General features: G+C 40.5%; 1 protein-coding gene across 2 annotated transcripts in view; it reads right to left on the bottom strand.

The window, feature by feature from the left end:
* Positions 1 to 20,457, bottom strand: part of GRIP1 (glutamate receptor interacting protein 1) — a 278,909-nt gene that overhangs the window by 55,986 nt on the left and 202,466 nt on the right. For both annotated transcript variants that reach the window (XM_063133916.1, XM_063133915.1), the window contains exon 7: positions 18,707 to 18,852. In XM_063133916.1, coding sequence (XP_062989986.1) covers positions 18,707 to 18,852 — 146 coding nt within the window. The remainder of the gene's footprint in view (positions 1 to 18,706; positions 18,853 to 20,457) is intronic.

Below are 20,457 nucleotides of genomic sequence, written 5' to 3'. Positions count from 1 at the left end.
TAACCTTTCCTCATACGGGTGTTGCCCCAAGCCCTTGATAATTTTAGTTGCCCTTTTCTGCACTTTTTCCAATTCTACAATATCCTTTTTAGGTATGGTGACCAGAATTGTACACAGTATTCCATATGTGATCACGCCACAAATTTGTATAAGGGCAGTATGATATCAGCAGTTTTATTTTCAATTCCATTTCTACTTATACCTAACATGGAATTGCCTTTTTCCTGGCATCTGCACACCGGGTCAAAATTGTAATTGAGCTGTCCACTACAACCCCAAGGTCTATTTCTTGGTCAGTCAACACTAACTCAGATCCTATCAGCATATACGTGAAGTTGGGATTTTTTCTCTAGCTGACATTGAACCACATTTGCCATTTAGATGCCCATTCTCCCAGTTTGGAGAGACCCTTTGGAGCTCTTCACAGTCTCTTTTTGTTTTAACCACCCTAAATAATTTGGTGTCATCAGCCAACTTGGCCACCTCCCTGCTCACTCCTAATTCCAGATCATTTATGAACAAGTTGAAAGGCATTTGTCTCAATACAGATCCCTGTGGGACCCTACTGTTCACATCCCTCCACTGGGAGAATTTACCATTTATTCCTGCTCTCTGGTTTCTATTCTTTAACCAGTTACTGATCCAGAAGAGGACCTCTCCTCTTAGTCCATGACTGCTAAGTTTGTTCAGGAGTCTTTCTTGGACATTTGGAAGTCCAAGCAAAATTATCAGGAGTCTTTTGGTGAGGGACATTTGGAAGTCCAAGCGAGGTTATGAAGCATGATTTTAAAACAGCCTCAATGCTAGGAATGAAGCTCATGAAGTATGAATGCTATTAGCTCTGCTGGGGTTTGGGCAATGCCACATGCAGAAACAAGTTTTACTACATCTTTTTTGCAATTAGCCTTGGAACACTAAAGCTAAAGTAGTAGCAATCAGGGCTCTGTGCTATATCACCTGCTTTGGTCTGTGCCAATTGCTATGATCCTGTTAGCCCCCAATGTGTTGTTTGGACTAGCAGCAATCAACACAGAGAAAAAGTATGGTATCTGTGAAGTTTGCATGTGCTAGGCTTGTTGAATCAGCACATCAGTCACTCACAAAGCCCAGCCATCTGGCATCAGTAGATTGGAAACTGTATTAGTAGGGTATTAAGAGTCCAACTCAAAGGAACCCCAAGGCAAAAACTACATAATACGTTTTTCACACTTTTAGAAAAACCAGCTTAAACTGGCCAATTTTATTTTGAAGAAAAAGCAACTGCAGGGCCCTGATCTGGAACTAGGTCCTGCCCTAGTTTCCTGGTGAAAACTGTACTCCCTTGGCTGTTATTTTGTCCCAAAGGTACTGACTGCAGTGAATAGCACCTTTGAGAGCAAACTGCAACGGGTGGTGGGGCAAGAAGCAGGCATGGGTCCCTGATCTAGACAGGGCACGTGTTCTGGATCAATGCCCTGTGGCTGCTTTTTATTTTTAAAAAAGGTGTTTAGTGTCTACTTAGACTTTTTAAAAAGAGTGGACAAGCTAAGGCAGCTTTTCCACCCTTGTGCCCTGGTGCTGGCTGGGGAGTTGCAGTCCCATACATCTGGAGGGCACCTGGTTGGGGAAGGCTAATGTAACATGCAGTTTGGATCATAGACTGTGTACAGACATTTGTTTGTTTCTGTGCAGCAATGGCAGAAACTTTCTCCTTACCATTATGGGAGCACTAAATCCTGATCTTACTTATTAGTTAAAATACAAATGTAACAAAAGACGGGGGCGGGTGGATCAGGCTATAGAGGAGAGGTGTGTAAATGAGAAAGTTTGTTCAATACACTCCTCTTTTTTCTTTTCTTTTTAAAAGATACTTAGAGGAAGGAAACACCTTTACGACACTAAGGAATTCTGTGGTAGAATGAATAGCCTTGCACTATTTTTTTTAAAAAAGGAGAATGATTGCTCATTGTTGTTTATTTGTTCAGTCGCTTCCGACTCTTCGTGACTTCATGGACCAGCCCACGCCAGAGCTTTCTGTCGGCTGTCGCCACTCCTAGCTCCCCCAAGGTCAAGTCTGTCACCTCCAGAATATCATCCATCCATCTTGCCCTTGATCGGCCCCTCTTCCTTTTGCCTTCCACTTTCCCTAGCATCAGCCTCTTCTCCAGGGTATCCTGTCTTCTCATTATGTGGCCAAAGTACTTCAGTTTTGCCTTTAATTCCATTCCCTCAAGTGAGCAGTCTGGCTTTATTTCCTGGAGTATGGACTGGTTTGATCTTCTTGCAGTCCAAGGCACTCTCAGAATTTTCCTCCAACACCACAGGTTATGTTAATAAGAACTCAACCTTCCAGAGTCTTAATTGATTTTTTAAAAAATAGTTTGAAAACTGTTCTGGGACTGGATCGATTATTTGCACCATGATTTGCTAGAAGCTTGTGGGATGTTTGAATTTTTACCTTGAGATGATATCACAAATTCTACCCAGAAGGAAATTTAGGAATTTGTAAAGTCTGAACTAAATGATACATGAATTATTAGAACATATTTCATGTTATCTGTGGGTTGATGTGTGTGTGTGTGTGTGTGTGTGTGTGTGTGTGTGTTACATGGAGATGGGGATCAGGATAAGGTATACAGGAATGGGCAGTTAAACCCCCTCCCACACACACACACACTGCAATACTCATGAAAATTGCACATATACCCAAAGCTGATATTTACTATGAGAGGGAATCTGCTATTGGGAAAGGGTTAAACTTCACCTCCCCACATGCTAAAATCCTGATTGGTTCCCATTGGGACTATTATTTAGCATATCATAATTTAAAGCAATCATGCATTTTATGTATCACCTAGTTTGTCTCCAAATGCTGTTTGGAATATGATTTTGAGAGTGTCCATCAATTGCTCATGACATCATTGAATGTGTGTGAGGCTGAGAAAAAAACTTAAAAGTTGAATCTCCAGATTCCATGGGTTGAGTACTCCATTTCTCATGAGCTAGAATCCACACTTGGGGCTCATCTACACCAAGCAGGATATTGCACTATGAAAGTGGTATGAAAGCAGTATATAAAAGGCAGGAGCCACACCAAGCAGGATATAATGGTATAAAAGTGGTATATGGTATGTGTCAACGGGCCTCAACAGCTGTCCGTGCACTTCAATACTGCTATAAAGCAGTAGTGTGGCTCCTGCCTTTTATATACCACTTTCATACTGCTTTCATAGTGCAATATCCTGCTTGGTGTAGATGAGCCCTTGGTCTTTTTAAAAAATGGCCGGGAAGTTAATAGGAGCATGGGAGTGGGAGCATGGCTGCCACTCCTTCTGTAAGGCTTTCCTCCACCTATTACATATAGATTCCCTTAGAATTGGGACTTGCAGAACTACCCTGGAAATGCTAAAATGTGGTAGGTTTGAACTGATACTTTGGATAGGCCCTCTGTTGTCTACCAGGGTGCTCCAGAAACTCAAATCAAAACACACAAGGTGCACAACCATGACAACCATGTTAGGGAAAGCAGATGACAAGCGGCCAACTTAGAAAAACAAACACAAGAAAGAAAAATCAGAAACCAATGATCAAGTGCACCTCCCTTGACAGAGACAGATTAGTTTACCATGCGCAAGGAAAAACCATGAGCATGAAAAATGAATCATACAGATATAAATTATTCATGCGTAAAAGATGTTTCAGTCATTAAGATATTTACACCATGACTAAAGCACTTACACACTGTGTTGATTTATCGGCTATGTAATTATATAAGATATGCTGATGAATGTTTGCATGGAAAACACTCCTAGATTTTTATTTCGTTAATAAGTTTCCCCACTTTTGCACATTGTGTCTCAATCAGGACACAAGACTTGATTAAGTCTCCCAGAGGCGCCGACATTAGTTTCAGCATGCTAATAACAACCTTGGCTGCTTCAGCTAAACAACAGAGCACATTTTCCCCTTAACAAACACAAACCATAACATGGGAGAAATTATCTTTAGCATCCCACTCATAAGGGAATGGGCATGCAGATTTGGATAGTGAGAATCCAAACAACATGAAGGCACTCTCCGTCTCTCTCAAGTGCTCACACATTATTATAGAAAGTTTTCTTAATGTAGGAAATGCTGAACTTGCAGAAGCATAATTATCCTTGACAGCTTCCAAGCTACGTATTTTTTGAGCCGAATATGCTCCACAGGTTTTACTGTGGCACACAGAAGCCAAAAGGAGGTGATGGTTCTGGATGTAGTTGGACATCAAAGAACATATATAGCTATAAGTGATCATAGCTGAAAACAATTTAAATGAGAGGCTGGGTGAACAGGGAAGAGATGTCACAAAGTCCATTTAGAGCAGCTGTTGCCATTGCCCAAGGCTACTAGAATGATTCCATCTGTTATTTGGGAAGCTCATGTCACTTATTGCTAGTATGACTAGTAAAACAAAAACAAAAAACCCACGTTCGTTATAATCCAGCACTCAGTGAGCACTGGAATAGATTGCACAAAGAGTATGCTAGTTTATGTGAGTTTGTAGAGCTATCTGGATCACCTAATATGGGATTTGTGAGCCTGCCATGATTACTGACAATTTGGTGAAAATACCAGTCATAGCTGGGAATACCCCTTTCCACTAAAATAAACCAGTTTTTAAACTTACTGTGGCTTCTATGGATTGCAGCAACTTCAATGATTAAAACTGTCATCCAACAATTTGATTATTTCACTTGCTAGGTGCTCATACTTTCCACAAAGTATTTTAAAAAACAAAGTATCTTAGATGTGTGGAAACCAGCTGTAGTTACTCAGTAGTTAGGGCAAGGCACTCTGCACATGTTCAAAGGAATTCTTCCTAATTGTACTGCATGTTCAAGCCGTGGCATCAAAATCCCACATACCTTTAAAAAAACACCCTGGTTCTCTGCTCAACAAGTATCTATCAGCTAAGAGTAAATGGTATATAGTGACTATAAACAGAGAATCCCTGATTACGTTAATATTTTTTACAATTCACCATTCCATTGATGATAGGATAGGATAGTTTCAAAACACACACAAAATGTAAATTTATATTACGCGTTAGGAAGTAATTCCTAACTTTACGAGCAGTTCCTCAATGCTATAGGCTTTGCGGGGATGCTACTGAATATTCTCCATGGAGGAGGTTTCCATGAAACATTTGGCCAAGCTTCTCTTTAGAATGTTTCAAAGCAGGGAGTGAGACAATTTGATCCATTTGGGACTTCTTCCAGTTTGATGATTCTAAAATAAATCTAGATGAACAGATTGATTGTAACTTGAACCAAAATATTTGGAACTAGCCTAAAGACTCAGTGCAGAAGAAAGCTAGGAATGGACATCTGCCATTTTCCTGACACAAAATCCTGCATAAGATTGAAAGAAGGCATTTCTTGGCATTACGGAAATCCCTTGCCCATCTGCTGTTGCTGCTCCTCCAGTTCTCACACAAAAGGTGCACTTGTCCCTTTTCTCTGCTGTCTTGTGTCACACAAGACAGAAATAACAAAAAAGACCTTTAGATTTTCTTTTCCATTTGCATTTCTACATCTAAGAGAGGCAACTCAGGCCATGCAACAAGCAATGCACCAACAAAATGTAAAGCCTGCACTGTCTATGTTGCCAGACTACATCTGAGAGGTCCTTCATGTAAATGCACTTCCTTTAATCATCACAGATTTTTTTACTAGCGCAGCCTGAATGCCAAGCAGATAAATCAGGTAAGTTGGACTTTTTCCTTACCTATATGGAGATAATGACTTTTTAATGTAACAAGTCTACTTTGCAGTGAATAATATCCCTTTTTTAAAAAATGCAAAAAGCCGACCAGGAGCATGCATCTCTCTATATTCTTTCACCAACCAAACTATAACTCCGAAAGAGAATAAGGTTAAGGGACCATTGTAGGTCTACTTCCTTTAAAAAAAGAAAAAAGGAAATAAAATGTGGTGTGGAAAAATCAGGAGCGTACAGTTTTTAGAAAAGTTATGCAGATGCTACCCTACTAATTACACACAGAGGATATTGACCAGCCTACTTTCAGTAAAGACCTTGACTACACTAACTTCTACAGTATTCATGTTGACATTTGTTTTTATCAATATAGCAGTGTTCACTCTGTTATATTGGCTAAATATAACCCTGGCTAAATTCAGGCTTCATTAATCAGAGCAACCTTTTATGAATCCCAGGTTTTGTGGGAAAATCAGAAACTCCACCAGTGAGCATATCTCAATAGTGGAAGCTGAAAAGTCAAAGCTGTCCCCCTCCATAATTTGAATTATGTATATTTAACATGGTAAATCAAGTGTGAAACCCAATGCCCAAAAAAACATTGGAAGGGATTAAGCCAGTAAACTGTGGCAGACAGTGTGCAGGTGATAAAGCAGGACAGTTTCTAAATAATAAAACAACTATTTAAAAATTAATATTATTTAATCCGAGGTTGGCTGCAAAGCAGTCTACACTGTAGCCTATCTGTTCGGTGCCCTCTTGATCTTAGAAAGGCCACATGCTTGCAGGGCTGGTTACTGTTCCCTTAGCTTCTATTCACTACAGCCACATGGAAATAGAAAAGTCACCAGAAATAAGGGGGCAGTGATGTAACCTCCCTATTTAATTCTAAAGATCTAGTTGCACATCATTTCATTTATTATATTTTTATACTGTCCCATAAACAAAGCTCTCTGGGCAGTTCACAAAAAATAAAAACCATCAAAATACATTACACAAGTACAAAAAAGCATTTGTATAAAAACGTATAGAGGGATAAGACACTCATGGATAACACAGGAAATATGGGAATGTTACAAAATGTTAAGATCTTTTAATATTTTTTCTTGATTTCACTTCTGTTTTATGCAATAGGAATTTTTAAGTTTGTACGAATTTAAATAATAATAAAGATATGCATGCACAACTGACAGTATTATGTCTCTAAGAGAAGTGATAATCCATTACAGCCATCAAAGGCTATTAATACAATAGTATTTTGCCACAAAAAATGTCTGCGTGATTCCCCCCCTCTATATTTCACTCATGCTATCCATAAACCTTTCATTCATGCTATTCATAAATTGTGAGATGTGAACCTGGTGCAGCATGGGTTGTTGCCATGGTTAAAAACCACTCACAATCCCAAAACAGCCCATGGGCTGTGAGTGGTTTGTTAATGACAGCAACAACACACCCTTTGCCAGGTTCGCACAGCTGTGGCTTGAATATTCAGAATGGCCGCTGGCCATAGCTTAAATAAATAAGCCAATGAACTGGGCCAATGTCTTCCTTGATGGAGGAAGGTGACATGACAATGACAGACATTGACCAGACTCAGCACCTAGACATGAGAAGTCGCTGTAGGAGGGTGTCCCCACAAAGCAGTTCATTTATTTATTTTATTTATTTATTAAAACATTTGTATCCTGCTCAATCTCATTGGGATCTCAGGATGGCATACAGACAAAATCATAAGAATATAAGAAGAGCCATGCTGGATCAGACCAAGGGTCCATCTAATCCAGCACTTTGTTCACACAGTGGCCAACCAACTGTCGACCAGGGACCCACAAGCAGGACCCGGTGCAACAGCACCCATGTTCCTCAGCAACTGGTGTATGCAGACTTATTGCCTCTGATACTGGAGGTTGCACTTAGCCATTAGGACATATTAAACCATTAACAAACTAATACCAGTAAAAACTTTAGGCAAATTTAGCCCTCAAAGGCTTTGATAAAAAGCCACATTTTAACTCGGCACCAAAACGAAGCCAGTGTCTGCACCAGTCAGGCCTCCAAGGGGAGGGCATTCCACAACCGGGGTGCCACAACAGAGAAAGCCTTCTCCTATGCCCCATCATAATGCATGTCTCTGGTGGGATGCAGAGGAAGGTGCCTCCAACAGATCTCAAATCTTGGGCAGCTGAGTAGAGTTTCTGGGCCTCAGCCTTGAATTCCCCAAAAGTGCTATTTCCCCTCTGACAGCCACCCAAAAGGGTAGCTGCCTTCAGGGAAACGGAATAGCTGGAGATGCTCAGCCCTAGTTAATCCACAGTCTCTCACCCCATACCTGGTAACATTGAAAATGGTAAACACATGGGATCTGGTTGCTTCCTTCAGCTGGTGAACAATGATGTGGAACATCATCACGCTCATTCTATATGGTTCCTACTTTCACAGAATGTCTGAAAAACATATGGTTGCAGTATTTTGTTGGCCTATTAAGTACAAGCGCTGAGGCCGTTACAATCCTATCCATACATTAAGATGACTAGACTAGGAAGACGGTCCTCAAGAGAGAAAGTGCAGGTACTAAACCAATAACTCAGGCATTGCTCTGGTTTGCCCGTGCTGCAATAAAATTAGCTCAACTTGTGCAACTTCAAAACAACAATGGATGTGCTCTGCTTTTGAAAGTGAATAGGAAATTTAAACATATTGAAGAGATCAGGGTTTTTCCATCACCAATGGAACAAACAGCAGAGCAGAAAGGGACAGCATAATTTGTGCCTTTGGGTTAAAATACAGCTGGAATGTCAGATTTTATGTCTGCTGGCCTTGAAAGCATACCTTTAAGTGCATACCACTATAAATAATATAAAGGGCTGCAGTGCTCATAAATTAAATGCAATTGCTAGAATATCCAGGTTTTGTCTAACAGGAACTGCCACAACTAGGGAGAGGATAGAAGAGGAAGAAAGCCCCTTCAAAAAAAATGCCATCAGAGCAAATCAGTTAGATCATAAATGGCTCTAACTGACCAATATCCCTTCTATTAGAGCAGATTTCTTTGGGACTGAAGGGGCATCCATTATTCTGCACTTGGGTTTTATATTTGTGAGGGTATTAGCCTTCTTAGGCTATTAACTGCAGTTCTGCTTTTGCTCTTCTGCCCTTCCTATGCAGAGAACAAAATGTAGACATGGCCTTATGCACAGGATTTGAACCATGGGGCAGGCTGGTAATGCTCTTCCTCCCCTCAATTTCATGAAGGCACTGGCTTGCCAACTGTGGAGGCTGTTAAACCGCTATATCTACTTTTGGTTTTGTTAGAGAATTGAGATCTGGGCACTACAAGAACAACATTTTCTTTCCTACTTTTCTACTACATAATCTCTAGGTGGCACTGTGGTATAGCAGAATAGCACAATTACACAAGTGTAAAAAGCATTTTCTGTATCTCTCACAAATAATACTGCATTTTCCCTGCTCAAAAAACTCACCAAAAGCAAAACTGGAGGGTCATGTCATTCTCTAAAGAACCCGTTGTCTAAAGAATTGTGAGTAGGGAATGAGATGGAGCTAAAGGAATTGTTATTTCAGTTGCTTCTTTTCATGGCTTTCCCTCACTCTGTGCCCCTATACTGTTGCTCACAGTGCCCTTTCATTCATTTCTATATACAAACCTCATGAAAAGAAAGATGGGCTGGATCCAGATGTTATTTCCTATTTCTGCATGAGCTAAATACAGTGAGTGACCAGAACACAAAGTTTATGGGTATGCAAATGACTTCATAGCATGAAAAATAGTCCAATCCATTTCTATTTAAAACATTATGCTGCACCAAGAGGTAAACTAAACTAATCTGATATACCAAAGCACAGAGAAACAGTAAGGGATTTGTTTACATCAGAGGTAGGCAACTAGAGGCCCTTTGGATGTTTTGGCCTACCACTCCCATCAGCCTGATCCAGCATAGCCAATGCTGAGGGATCATGGGATTTGTAGGTCAAAACATCTGGAGGATCAGACACTGCCCACCTCTGGTTTACATTAACCTACTGTTGTCTTCAAGAAATCCATTAAATTATATATATACACCATACCACGCAACACAGAGAAACTACCAAAAATCTAATCTTGGCTGCTGCTATTTTCCATGGATCAGGGCCTCAAACAGGACAGCTGTTTTTTCTTCAAAAGAAGTGTGGCTCCCTTAAGCATACTTTTAAAAGTGTACTTAATGAAACATGTAATTTATTCGTTATTGACTGGCAACTCCGTTCCAATGTGGTGTAGGGGTTAGAGCAGTGGTTCCCAAAGGGGGCGGTACCGCCCCCTTGGGGGCAGTGGAATTGCATAGGGGGGCATTAAGAGGCAAAGGGGTGGCAGGGGGGCGCTCGAGGTGGTCTTTTCTAAGAAGCGTCTCTCCAGAAGGTCTTAAAATCCAGAGACATTTGTATGGGAGAAGGTAGTTTGGTTCCAAGCCATATAGGGGAAGAATCCACACATGTATTAATACCGTTTAAGAAGAGTCCTTATAACGGTGAATTGAAATGTTTCAAAAGCACCAAAACGCTAATGAAGAGACATACCCTGCTTGGTGTGCCCTGCCACGCCAGCTGCAAAACAGAGGCGTTCGCTCTCTTTTCCCTCCCTCCCTCGGCAAGCCTGCAGTGGGTACTTCCCATTTAAAGGGGCCAATTGAGCTACAAAATGACATTGAGCTGAAGCCAAAGTTTAAGAAATCGTACCAGGGGTTTTGGTTACAGAAGGAAATTTCTGATTGCTATCCTGGACTATGGAGAGCGGTTCAGAAGCTCCTGGTTGCATTTTCAACATCATTTTTGGTGGAATGTGGTTTTAGTGTGGTCTGCCTACTTCTCTCCAAGCAAAGAAATCGACTCCAGATTACTTAATGTGGTGATTTAAGACTCATGTTAAGTGACTTTAAACTAGACACTGGGAAACTGGTATCACTTCATCAAGCCCACCACATTAAGAATTTACAGAATATTGAGGTACTCTACCCTAGTGACTAAATGTGATATCTAATATTCTTGCTAAATGACTATCAGACTTTGAAAAGATGATATCACTGGATCAAGTTCATCAATTATGTTTAATTGAATAAACTAAAAATATGTAATTGGATTTCGAATAAATGTTCAATTAATTGTTACTGTTTTGAATTTTATTGTTATTGTCTTCCTTAGTGGGTCATTGAAAACCGCTATTCTGAATAATGATTTTTATAGTGTAGGGTAGGGGGCACTGGGCATGAGTTTGTGGAGCCAAGGGGGTTACCTGAACAAGTTACCTGAATAAGTTTGGGAACCACTGGGTTGGATTGAGATTTGGGAGGTCTGAGTTCTAGTCCCAATTGGTCCTGATGATCACTTGGATGACTGGGTCAGGGACTGACTTCCAGCCTAACCTACCATACAGGAGTGTGGTGAGGATAAAATGGAGAGAGGGAGGATCATGTATCCTGCCTTGGGGTCTTTGCAAGATGAAAAAGGCAGGATATAAATGTAATAATAAATAAAATAATAAAATAAAATAATACCTATCAATCATGCTTTGGACTACAGTATTTGCAGGTTTCTCAGAAAAGGTTTATTAGAAAATAGTGCTTTTTCTCCACCGGCTGCAGCTCAAAGGATAGAGGTGGCATGCTATTGTGAAGTTATTTCAGACCTCTTTTACTGTCAGCCGTAGTGATTCAAAATGTGTGGAAATGTTTTAATCCATCTTTATGCACAGGCCTACCAGTATCATGAAGTTCCAATAAAATACCTGACATATTTAATTGGATTGTTCTGACTGTAGTGTTTCTCAAGCAGTAAATTATGGGCCTAGTGGAGGAGCTCCTCACAGCTCTGAAATGCTTAATTACCAGCCTGCTTGGGAAACACTGATACATTTTCATGTAAGCCTCCTCCCATATGTACCTACCTGGACCTTAAGATCATCTACAGGGGCCCTTCTCCGTGAGCCCCTGCCAAAGGAAGTGAGGCAGGTGGCTACTAGGAGGAGGGCTTTCTCCGCTGTGGCACCCCGGTTGTGGAACGAGCTCCCCAGAGAGGTCCGCCTGGCGCCTACACTGTACTGCTTTCGTCGTCAGCTGACGAAAGTTTATTCACTCAGTATTTTTTATTCACTCAGTATTTTAACACTTAATTTTAACTTAAATTTAAATTTTACTGTTTTAACTCTGTATTTTAATCTTATATCAACTTTGCTGTGTGGTTTTATCCTGGTTGCGCTTTTTATACTCTATTTCGTAATTGTGTTTTAACCTGTTGGGTGTTTTATTGTGGTTTTAATTTTTGTGAACCGCCCAGAGAGCTTCGGCTATTGGGCGGTATAAAAATGTAATAAATAAATAAATAAATAAATGTATCATCTGCCATATTCAGTTTTTTACCTCAGACTTTATAAAAATACAGAAGGCCAGTAATGTCATTTAATCTATTTCTAATGCCCATAATAAGACACAGACGAACCTTTCTCATTAAAGCCACTCATTTCTTTGCTATCTACCTAAATTTAGGAATTTAAAGGCAGATGAAATCTCTTTACAATTACTTCCCCAAGGCAAACCCCATACAATCCCTTTTAAATGGCTTTTTCATAGGCTGGAGCATTATACATTAAATGAAACAAGAGGACCCCCCAAACAACAACACCTAATCTTTAAAATGGCTGGTACATGTTCTCCACTTTAAATTCTAGCTAGATCAATGCTGTAAATCAGCCTTCCTCAACCCGGTACACTCCTGATATTTTGGACTAGAACTCCCAGCATTTCTGAACATTGGTCATACTGACTGGGTTTGCTGGGAATTGAAGTCCAAAAGACCTGGAGGGCACCAGGTTGGAGAAGGCTGATGTAAGGACTGGGAAAGAATATGGCATGCCATCTACCATGTCAGGTTGGCAGCAAGAAGTCCTGTTAATCCAACTAAAAGTTTGCCAGCAGTTAATCTAAACCTCAACTACACCAACCCCAAACCCCCCAAAACTGCATACTCCTCTGTTGCTTTCATAAGAAAATGAAACGTGAAGATCTTTAACACATGATTGGATTAAAGGTTGAGCAATCATTGTGCTAAGTCATTTTTAAGGAGGAAATTAACCTAATTTCAATTTACAGTCTGACACTTATCTCCACTTATTGCAGCCTTACCTCAAAAAGGATATCATTTGGCTGGAGAAAGTGCAGAAAAGGGCAACTAAAGTGATGAAAGGAAATGAACAACTCCCCTATGAGGAAAAATCACCATGTCTGGAACTGTTTAGCTTAGAAAACAAGGCAGGTAAGGGGGGGGAACATGATAGAGGCGTATGAAATTTTGCATGGGCTGGAGAAAGTGCATTGGAGCCATCCAATGAAGCTGAACTCTGGGAGACTCAGGATGGCCAAAACAAAATGCCGCTTCTTCACATAGCACTTAATCAATTTATGGAATTCAGTGTCACAAGTTGGGGTGATGGCCTTCAATTTGGATGGCTTTAAAAGGAGATTAGACATATTTATGGAGGAGAAGGCAATCTATGGCTAACGGTCATAATGGCTACATATTACCTCCAGTAAGTATCAGTTGCTGGGGAACATGAGCCGGAGGGTGCCATTGCACGCATGATTTGCTTGTGGGCTTTTCACAGGCATCTGGCTAGCCACTGTGGGAGAAGAACGTTAGACTAGAAAGGCCTTGCAGAACACTTCTTATGCTGTTAACCATTCAGGGCCGTACTACAAGTTGTGCTAAATGTATTGCATGTAATAGGCTGGCTTTTCAAAAACAAACATTGCCGATGTCCATGTATGTGTGTGTGTATTGCAATCAAGATACGTTATCAGAGTCAGCAGGGAGGGAGACTTGAACCCTTCTCCCTCTACCACAGTCCCAATGGAAGTCCCCCCCCTCAAACTTCCTATGTCTATTGGGCTGAGAGTTTCCATTGATGCCAGTGGGTGGGTGTGAGACCAGTGTTGTGTATTTCTGATAAATGAAGGCAGCTTGCAGTTTGACTTTGGAGGCAGAAAAAGGTGTAGAGTTTCTATCTGGAGATTCAGCCTTTGTGGGGATTCTACAAGTGGCTCTCCTTGAGACTCCCTTAGGCAGAATAAGCAGATCTGTTGATTGCTGAAGGAGGCTCTGTTTGCTTCTGATATGTTCTTCATATATATGTAAATGAAACATATTACAAAGGAACTATTTGGCCCAGGTTCAGATCTCAGTTTAATATGGCAAGATATGAATTAGTCTTTTGCCTGAATATGTAACCCTTTTGTTCCTCCTATCTCAGTGTGAGCAATCACATCAGGAAGCCTCTAATTAACCATAAATTCCCATTTCTTCTAATCAATGAAATGAAATTACAGTAAGCAGCTTTACAACAAGCTAGGGTATCATGGATTGAAATTGGTTTAATATCCTGGCTTGTTCCAAAACTGGTAATCAGTTTCCTAGTGATAATAGTTTCCTATGCAGATGAAACAGGAAATAGTTAATAAGAGACATCTTCACTTACTGAGGCACAGCATGGAGGGAGAAGTGAAGAGGGTGCATGTGAAGAAAAAAGGCTCAGATATATCTTGGCTTATTAAGTCAAGATGTGATTGACTTGGTTCGCACCATTAGAATCACCCACAATGGCGTACCCATGGGCACGCATTCCGTAACCCAACTCCTGGATGTAGCTTATCATGGCACCTGAACTTAGTGAAGGTGGGTTAATGGCATGGTTAAAACCCTAAAACACCCCATGGATTCTGGATGGTTTGTTAAGCACACCAACAACCTTCCCTTGCTAGGTTTGGACAACATGACAGACTACAAGCAGGGATTGTGTTACAAAATGGGCACCCGCATTAAGCTACTGTGGATGACTTTGATCATGTGAACTCCGCCACTGTCTGAATGTGGTCACTAAGTCTCCAATACTTTTTCATCCAAAGGAAATTAAGTCTTATAGTATTGCCCCAGAATCTCTCGCTGCTTGTGGAAGTGGGGACTGCTTTAACATATTGTTGTATTGTAAGTAGTTTTCTAAAGAATATGAATTGTACTTCTCTCTTTTTAATCCAGATAATGAAACTTTATTTGCACTTATTTGGCAATAATTAAATTTCATTTCACCTTTATAGTCTGTCTCCTACAGGGAACAATGTTTATGCAACTGATTTTTAATGAGGCCTCAGTTTCAAAAGTGCTAGAGATAAATGTTAATTGGGCCTGTTAGAACCATTTGCAAGTTTGTAGTATACAAACTGAACTGTTTTCCATCACTTTGGGGAAGATCTGAAGTTTTAGAAAGGTAAGACATAATTGCAATATTTGCATACCTATAGATGAGTTAATAGTACTCCTTGTTTTCTATAACTTTCTGTTTGTTGATAACAAAAATAGAACAAAGAAGAATGTTGCCTGAAAGCAATCCAGTAGAGAATGAGGGAGTTTAATCATTTAAATACTAGGTTTACAATTTACTATAGTAATAAGTTAATTGAATATGACTTTGTAAGAATGTGCCATATTGGATATGGTTGGAATGTAAGAAGAGTTAATTTTATTTTAGCTTACAAAATATTACATTATGGTACATCAAATTGTGCCAATGTTTAATATTGGTTTTTGCTTTTCTTTCTGTGATGGAGACAAGTACCTGGGTTGCATATAATGCTCACCCATGTTTTATTTAACCCATGATTAGTTGAATTCTGGGTTGCTATGATGTGTAAATGTGGCTGTGCTAACAAACCTTGGTGAACCTGCGATTTGTTGTTGGGATGTGAACTCCGGGTTGTTAAACTTATGAGTGAACCCAGAACCATGATTTTTCACCAGGCTACAGAGGCAGTGGGAAACAGCAGTAATTTTTGTGAACTTCCCAGACAGCTTGTGCTATTGGGCACTATAGAAATGAAATGAAATAAATAAATAGTAAAAAAACCCAAAAAAACCAGCCACTTTACATGCCAGTACTATATTACTAACATGTAAATGCTACAAAGTGATTTGGGATGTAGGGAAGAGAGAAACAACCAACCAAGAGATTGAGAAACAAACAAAAGTTTGTTTGATCGTTTGCCAAACAAACCCTTGGCAGGCCAACAAACCATAAACCATGTGTTAGCATTATGTGTGAACCATGTCAGTGCCAGAGCCTGAAGTAGGGCCTCCTCCCATACCAACCTGTCCATGATCTTAGTCCATCTCCCTATGCCCTCCTCTGCATGCCTCTTCAGGGAGGCTTTGCTGCCACCAACTTTGCTTTCCTTCAGGCACCAGGCAAAATATTTTTATTTACTCAGGCTTTTAAAACATAGCTTTAAGTATTCTTGACTGCTCTTTTGTCTGCTGCCTCAACTTTTACTTGTGGTTTGATGTATTTGTTAAGTATGCACAGTGATCCACGTTGCTCCCATAAAGACAGAACATTTCTAAACAAACAGGCTGCTAGTGCATTCATGGAATCACCCAAGTTAGTCTGTGGTTCAAACACAAACATTGAATAATAAAGTGATGAAGATAATCTCAATCCTCCCAGAGTGCAGGACACGGAATAACGGGCTCAAGTTACAGGAATCCAGATTCCAGCTGGACATCAGGAAAAAATTCCTGACTGCTAGAGCAGTACAACAATGGATTCAGTTACCTAGGGAGGTTGTGGGCTCTCCCACACTAGAGGCATTCAAGAGGCAGCTGGACAACCATCTATCAGGTTTGCTTTAGGGTGGATTCCTGCATTGAGCAGGGGGTTGGACTCGATGGCCTTGTAGGCCCCCTTCCAACTCTGCTATTCTATGATTCTATGATCTTTTTCCAGACTAGTAGAAAAAAGTGCCTTTAGAGACTGAAGAGGATAGCTAGTTTATGAAACACAAGTTATAGAATATTTTGCTTTGAAAATGACACACTGGTTTGTTACAAAATTTTCTCTGTAAAAGAGGGCAATGTAGGAATGCCTGCCAGTCCACAGTCTAGGATGCAGGTGACCCGTACCTGAAGTGAGGTGGCAATCTCTTAAGTACCCCCTAGTCACCCTTTACTTTGTCTAATGTTTGATCAATTCTCTCTCCGAAGACACCCATTAAAAGGGGAAGTCTCCATTTTAGATCTGTGTTCAGAGGAGGAAACCTGGGAAGTGAACAACAACTGATTGCCGAGTTACCTATGCCAACTTTTCATTATTTGAGGAAAAGCTGCTGAAGTTTATTGAAACTGTGTAGCTAAGTAGCCTAATATTACCAGCTACGTATGTTCTTAAAGAAGAGCTGTCCATCATAATCCTAAACAGATCTATTCAGGCATGTCCCGCATCAACGTTCCTGTAATTGTAAACCTAAAAGATCGGATCCAGACTTCATCATACTGAGCAGAAACCCATTGAATTTTAATCGATCTAACTCATGTATGATTAAGTCAGACTGTTCGCACAACATGATAGTCCATTGTGGGTTATTTAACCCATGGTGAGGCTGCAGTGTGTGTGTGTGAGTCACCATTTTGAACATGCAACCTCTGCTTAGGGGTTGTTGTGCTGTGTAAACCCACGCTTGCCAGGTTTTCATGACACAACAACCCCTGAGCTTGGATTGGATATGCAACATGGTGCTTGTGGGTTCAGCAGCTCATCATGGGTTAAATACCCCACAACAAGCCATGGCATGTTGTTCAAACCCAGTCATTGTCTCTTTGAGGGAATATCAGTCTGAAAGAGTCCCATGACATAATTTATTTATTGAATCAGTCTAATGTTTTATTCTTTGACTGGGGAAGTCTATGATATTTTCAGTTCTAAACATGCATATTTCAATTTTAAAAAATCCAGTTGTCTTTTGGAGTTAAATATGAGTTTTACATTTCCTTGAATTTAAGTAATCTAGTTCCTGACATAATCCATTATAAAATCTACTTTGCTAGTTGCATTTCAGAATTTCTATTATGAAACCTATTTGACTAGCCACAGATCAATATTTCTAATATGAAAGTTTTAGAAGGTTAGCAGTCCCATGCAGTAATTTTTCATATTATTCTCCTACCTACACCATTATCTAGTAACAGCTACACTCCTGTACAGAGTAATCAGATTCAGTGTAGGATATCAGCGGGAAAAGGGTCCCGTGGGTATAATCTCACAAAGCCAATTGACTGGCCTCATATTTTTCCTGTTCCTGAAGAGACTTTTAAATCCCTTATTGATAAGAAAATGCAGTTAATCTTCCTGTCGATGGCCTTGTGTGAGGTCTACCATGAAAAATGAAAAAGCTATAAAGTCCATGCTGTTTTGTGCAACTTCCATAGGCTACAAAATTAAGGTCAACATTTTCATACCATTCTCTGTGAAGACAGATGCAGTTGCCAGGCTATTTCTCTTACAAACTTTGAAATACATTTAACCTTCCCTAAATATTCTAAGGAGAGTGTAGACAAACCACAATGTTTTTGGTTGTTAGAGGGGAAAGCACACTTTGGGACTTTATCTGCTGCTCTTGAACAAATATATTTTCTACATAAATGCCTATATTAGCAGAATCTTCCTTTCTGCTGCCTCACACAAGGTCCCCAGGATGCATGCTTTTTTACACGTCTTTTTGCTGTTTCTGTCAGCAAATGGACATAAGGCTTCATGTCATACCGTGTCAGCCTTTTAAAAAAACTGATCCAAGAGAACTATCTACATGCCATTACCGGCTTTGTATAACTTGAATCACTGAGAAAGTTACCACCTTGATAGGAGCTGTGGTATGGTTTCAGTCTACAAAACCATGAAATAGCCAGGCTCTAAATTACAATAAAATACTGTTCACCTCTCCACGAACCTAGAAAGATTAATGAGATGCTGCTGATGGGAATATCTGTGCTACTAGAGGCATAACAGGTCATAATCATTGTTCAAGTAGCCTCTAAAGGATGGACAGTAAAATGTCACAGATGGCTCCCAGAACGAAAGCTCAGCATTTTAACGTACCCATAACTGAGACATCGTATTCAATGAGCAGAGTTGCTTCTTGCCCGCATTGCTTGAGAATACTCATGGCTTCACTGTGTGACGTTCCAACAAGCCGAATTCCATCAACACTAAGCAACCTGTCACCAGGCTTGATCGTACCCTCTCTGAAAAAAGATCAAAAGAACAGTCATTATTAATGTAATATAATGTGATTTGGAGATAATAGTCACATGCAAAGTGATCCTCTAATGCCCCTTCCTGACATCCGACTGAACTGTCTTGTCTCTTAACATCTACTCTGGCAGCAAGACAGTTCAGGGGTCACCAGGAAAAGGGAATCGCTTTCATCCAAAAATCAATGGTGGGAAAATACTGGCACTTTACTAAGGAACATGAACATTGTTAGGTATTACTTTTGTCACAACAATTTCCCTCATCTAACATATATGTGCCTGTTTCAACATGAACCCCACAATACCTTGAAAGGCCAAAGAATGATATTTTTTTGAAGCAAAACGAATTATAGATTTACATCAAAATATACATTAGCAAAATTTTCACCCCTGCTTAATTCTGGCCATTAATGGCAGCCTAAATATAAAGGTCTTAACACTACCTCTGGAAGATGCTGAGGCTCCAGTTTTGCTAACTCTCCACAGGAAATCAGTTCCATAGCTGTGAATTAGCCTTAGGTCACCTTCAGGATGCTATATAGAATGCACAGGGCATCCACATTGCTTTATGGCCAAGAGCTGAAGCCCCTGCAGCAGATCTAGATGGCAACATAGCAATTCCACTGTTGTTGGGTGCAGGGGCAGAACAGCATTGTAGCCATTTCCCTACCATATATGCTATTAACCACTTTGCTACCCCTTCTAGCATGTTGCATGGGCAGCAGTGACAAGAGCAAACCTGGCCTATGAATGGACTTTTACAAACCTTCATTGCAATTCTAAGAGATGAGGGCCCTCAGCCAGTGCTTGTGACTACTATCAAAGAAAGCAGTCTCTAACATTTTTAATGAGAAAAGATGCAAATATTGAAGGATAATTCCTTCAGTTCCTCCACATAGATTTTGAAAGTACCCATTTTCCTTTCCTGCACAAGCTGAAACAAACAGACTAGTTTTCATGGCCCTGGTATGTATGCTCTCAATGATAAAAGAGAATGGCTATTGTTTTGCCATCCATATGTGAAGGACACAAAACATGATGGGTAACTGGCTAGTGAGGGGTGGCCAATAAGCAAAGAGGTGAGGAGAAGGAGGTAGAACTATTCCTTCATCTATTGCCTTGCTTGCTGTTCTGCAGCTGCATGGCTTGATGGCGGCAAGCCCTCTGCTGAGGCACCCAGGGACCCAGCCTCACTCACACCAGCTGTTGGACCACAAACAGGAGTAGCTCTGAGCAAAGTCCTGAATTGCTGGATGTACAACTGGAAGACATTAGTATCATCTGGCCACCACTGAAGAGCTAGCGAGAGGGAGGGCACGGAGGTGGAGAAACAGTCATCTTACTTCCCATGGCCTCACCTCACTTGGCTGCCCTCTCAGACTTCCTGTCATCCACCCACAAAGCCTCTACTTCCTGTGTGCACCAAGTGCAGAAAGGAAGACTGTAGCCAGTGACTCTATTCACTGGCACATCCCAGGATTCATTGTAAATATTTAAACGGGGAAGAAGAGAACACAAGTCACAGATTTCTGGACTGCTCTTCTTTCTTAGTATTTGTCCTGATCCAAAGGTGATGTACACATGCAAAAGTCTGCA

This window comes from Elgaria multicarinata, chromosome 9, assembly GCF_023053635.1.
Source record: "Elgaria multicarinata webbii isolate HBS135686 ecotype San Diego chromosome 9, rElgMul1.1.pri, whole genome shotgun sequence".
NCBI lineage: Eukaryota > Metazoa > Chordata > Lepidosauria > Squamata > Anguidae > Elgaria > Elgaria multicarinata.
Note: the sequence above shows the minus strand (reverse complement) of the source record. Positions and strands in the feature narration are given on the sequence as shown.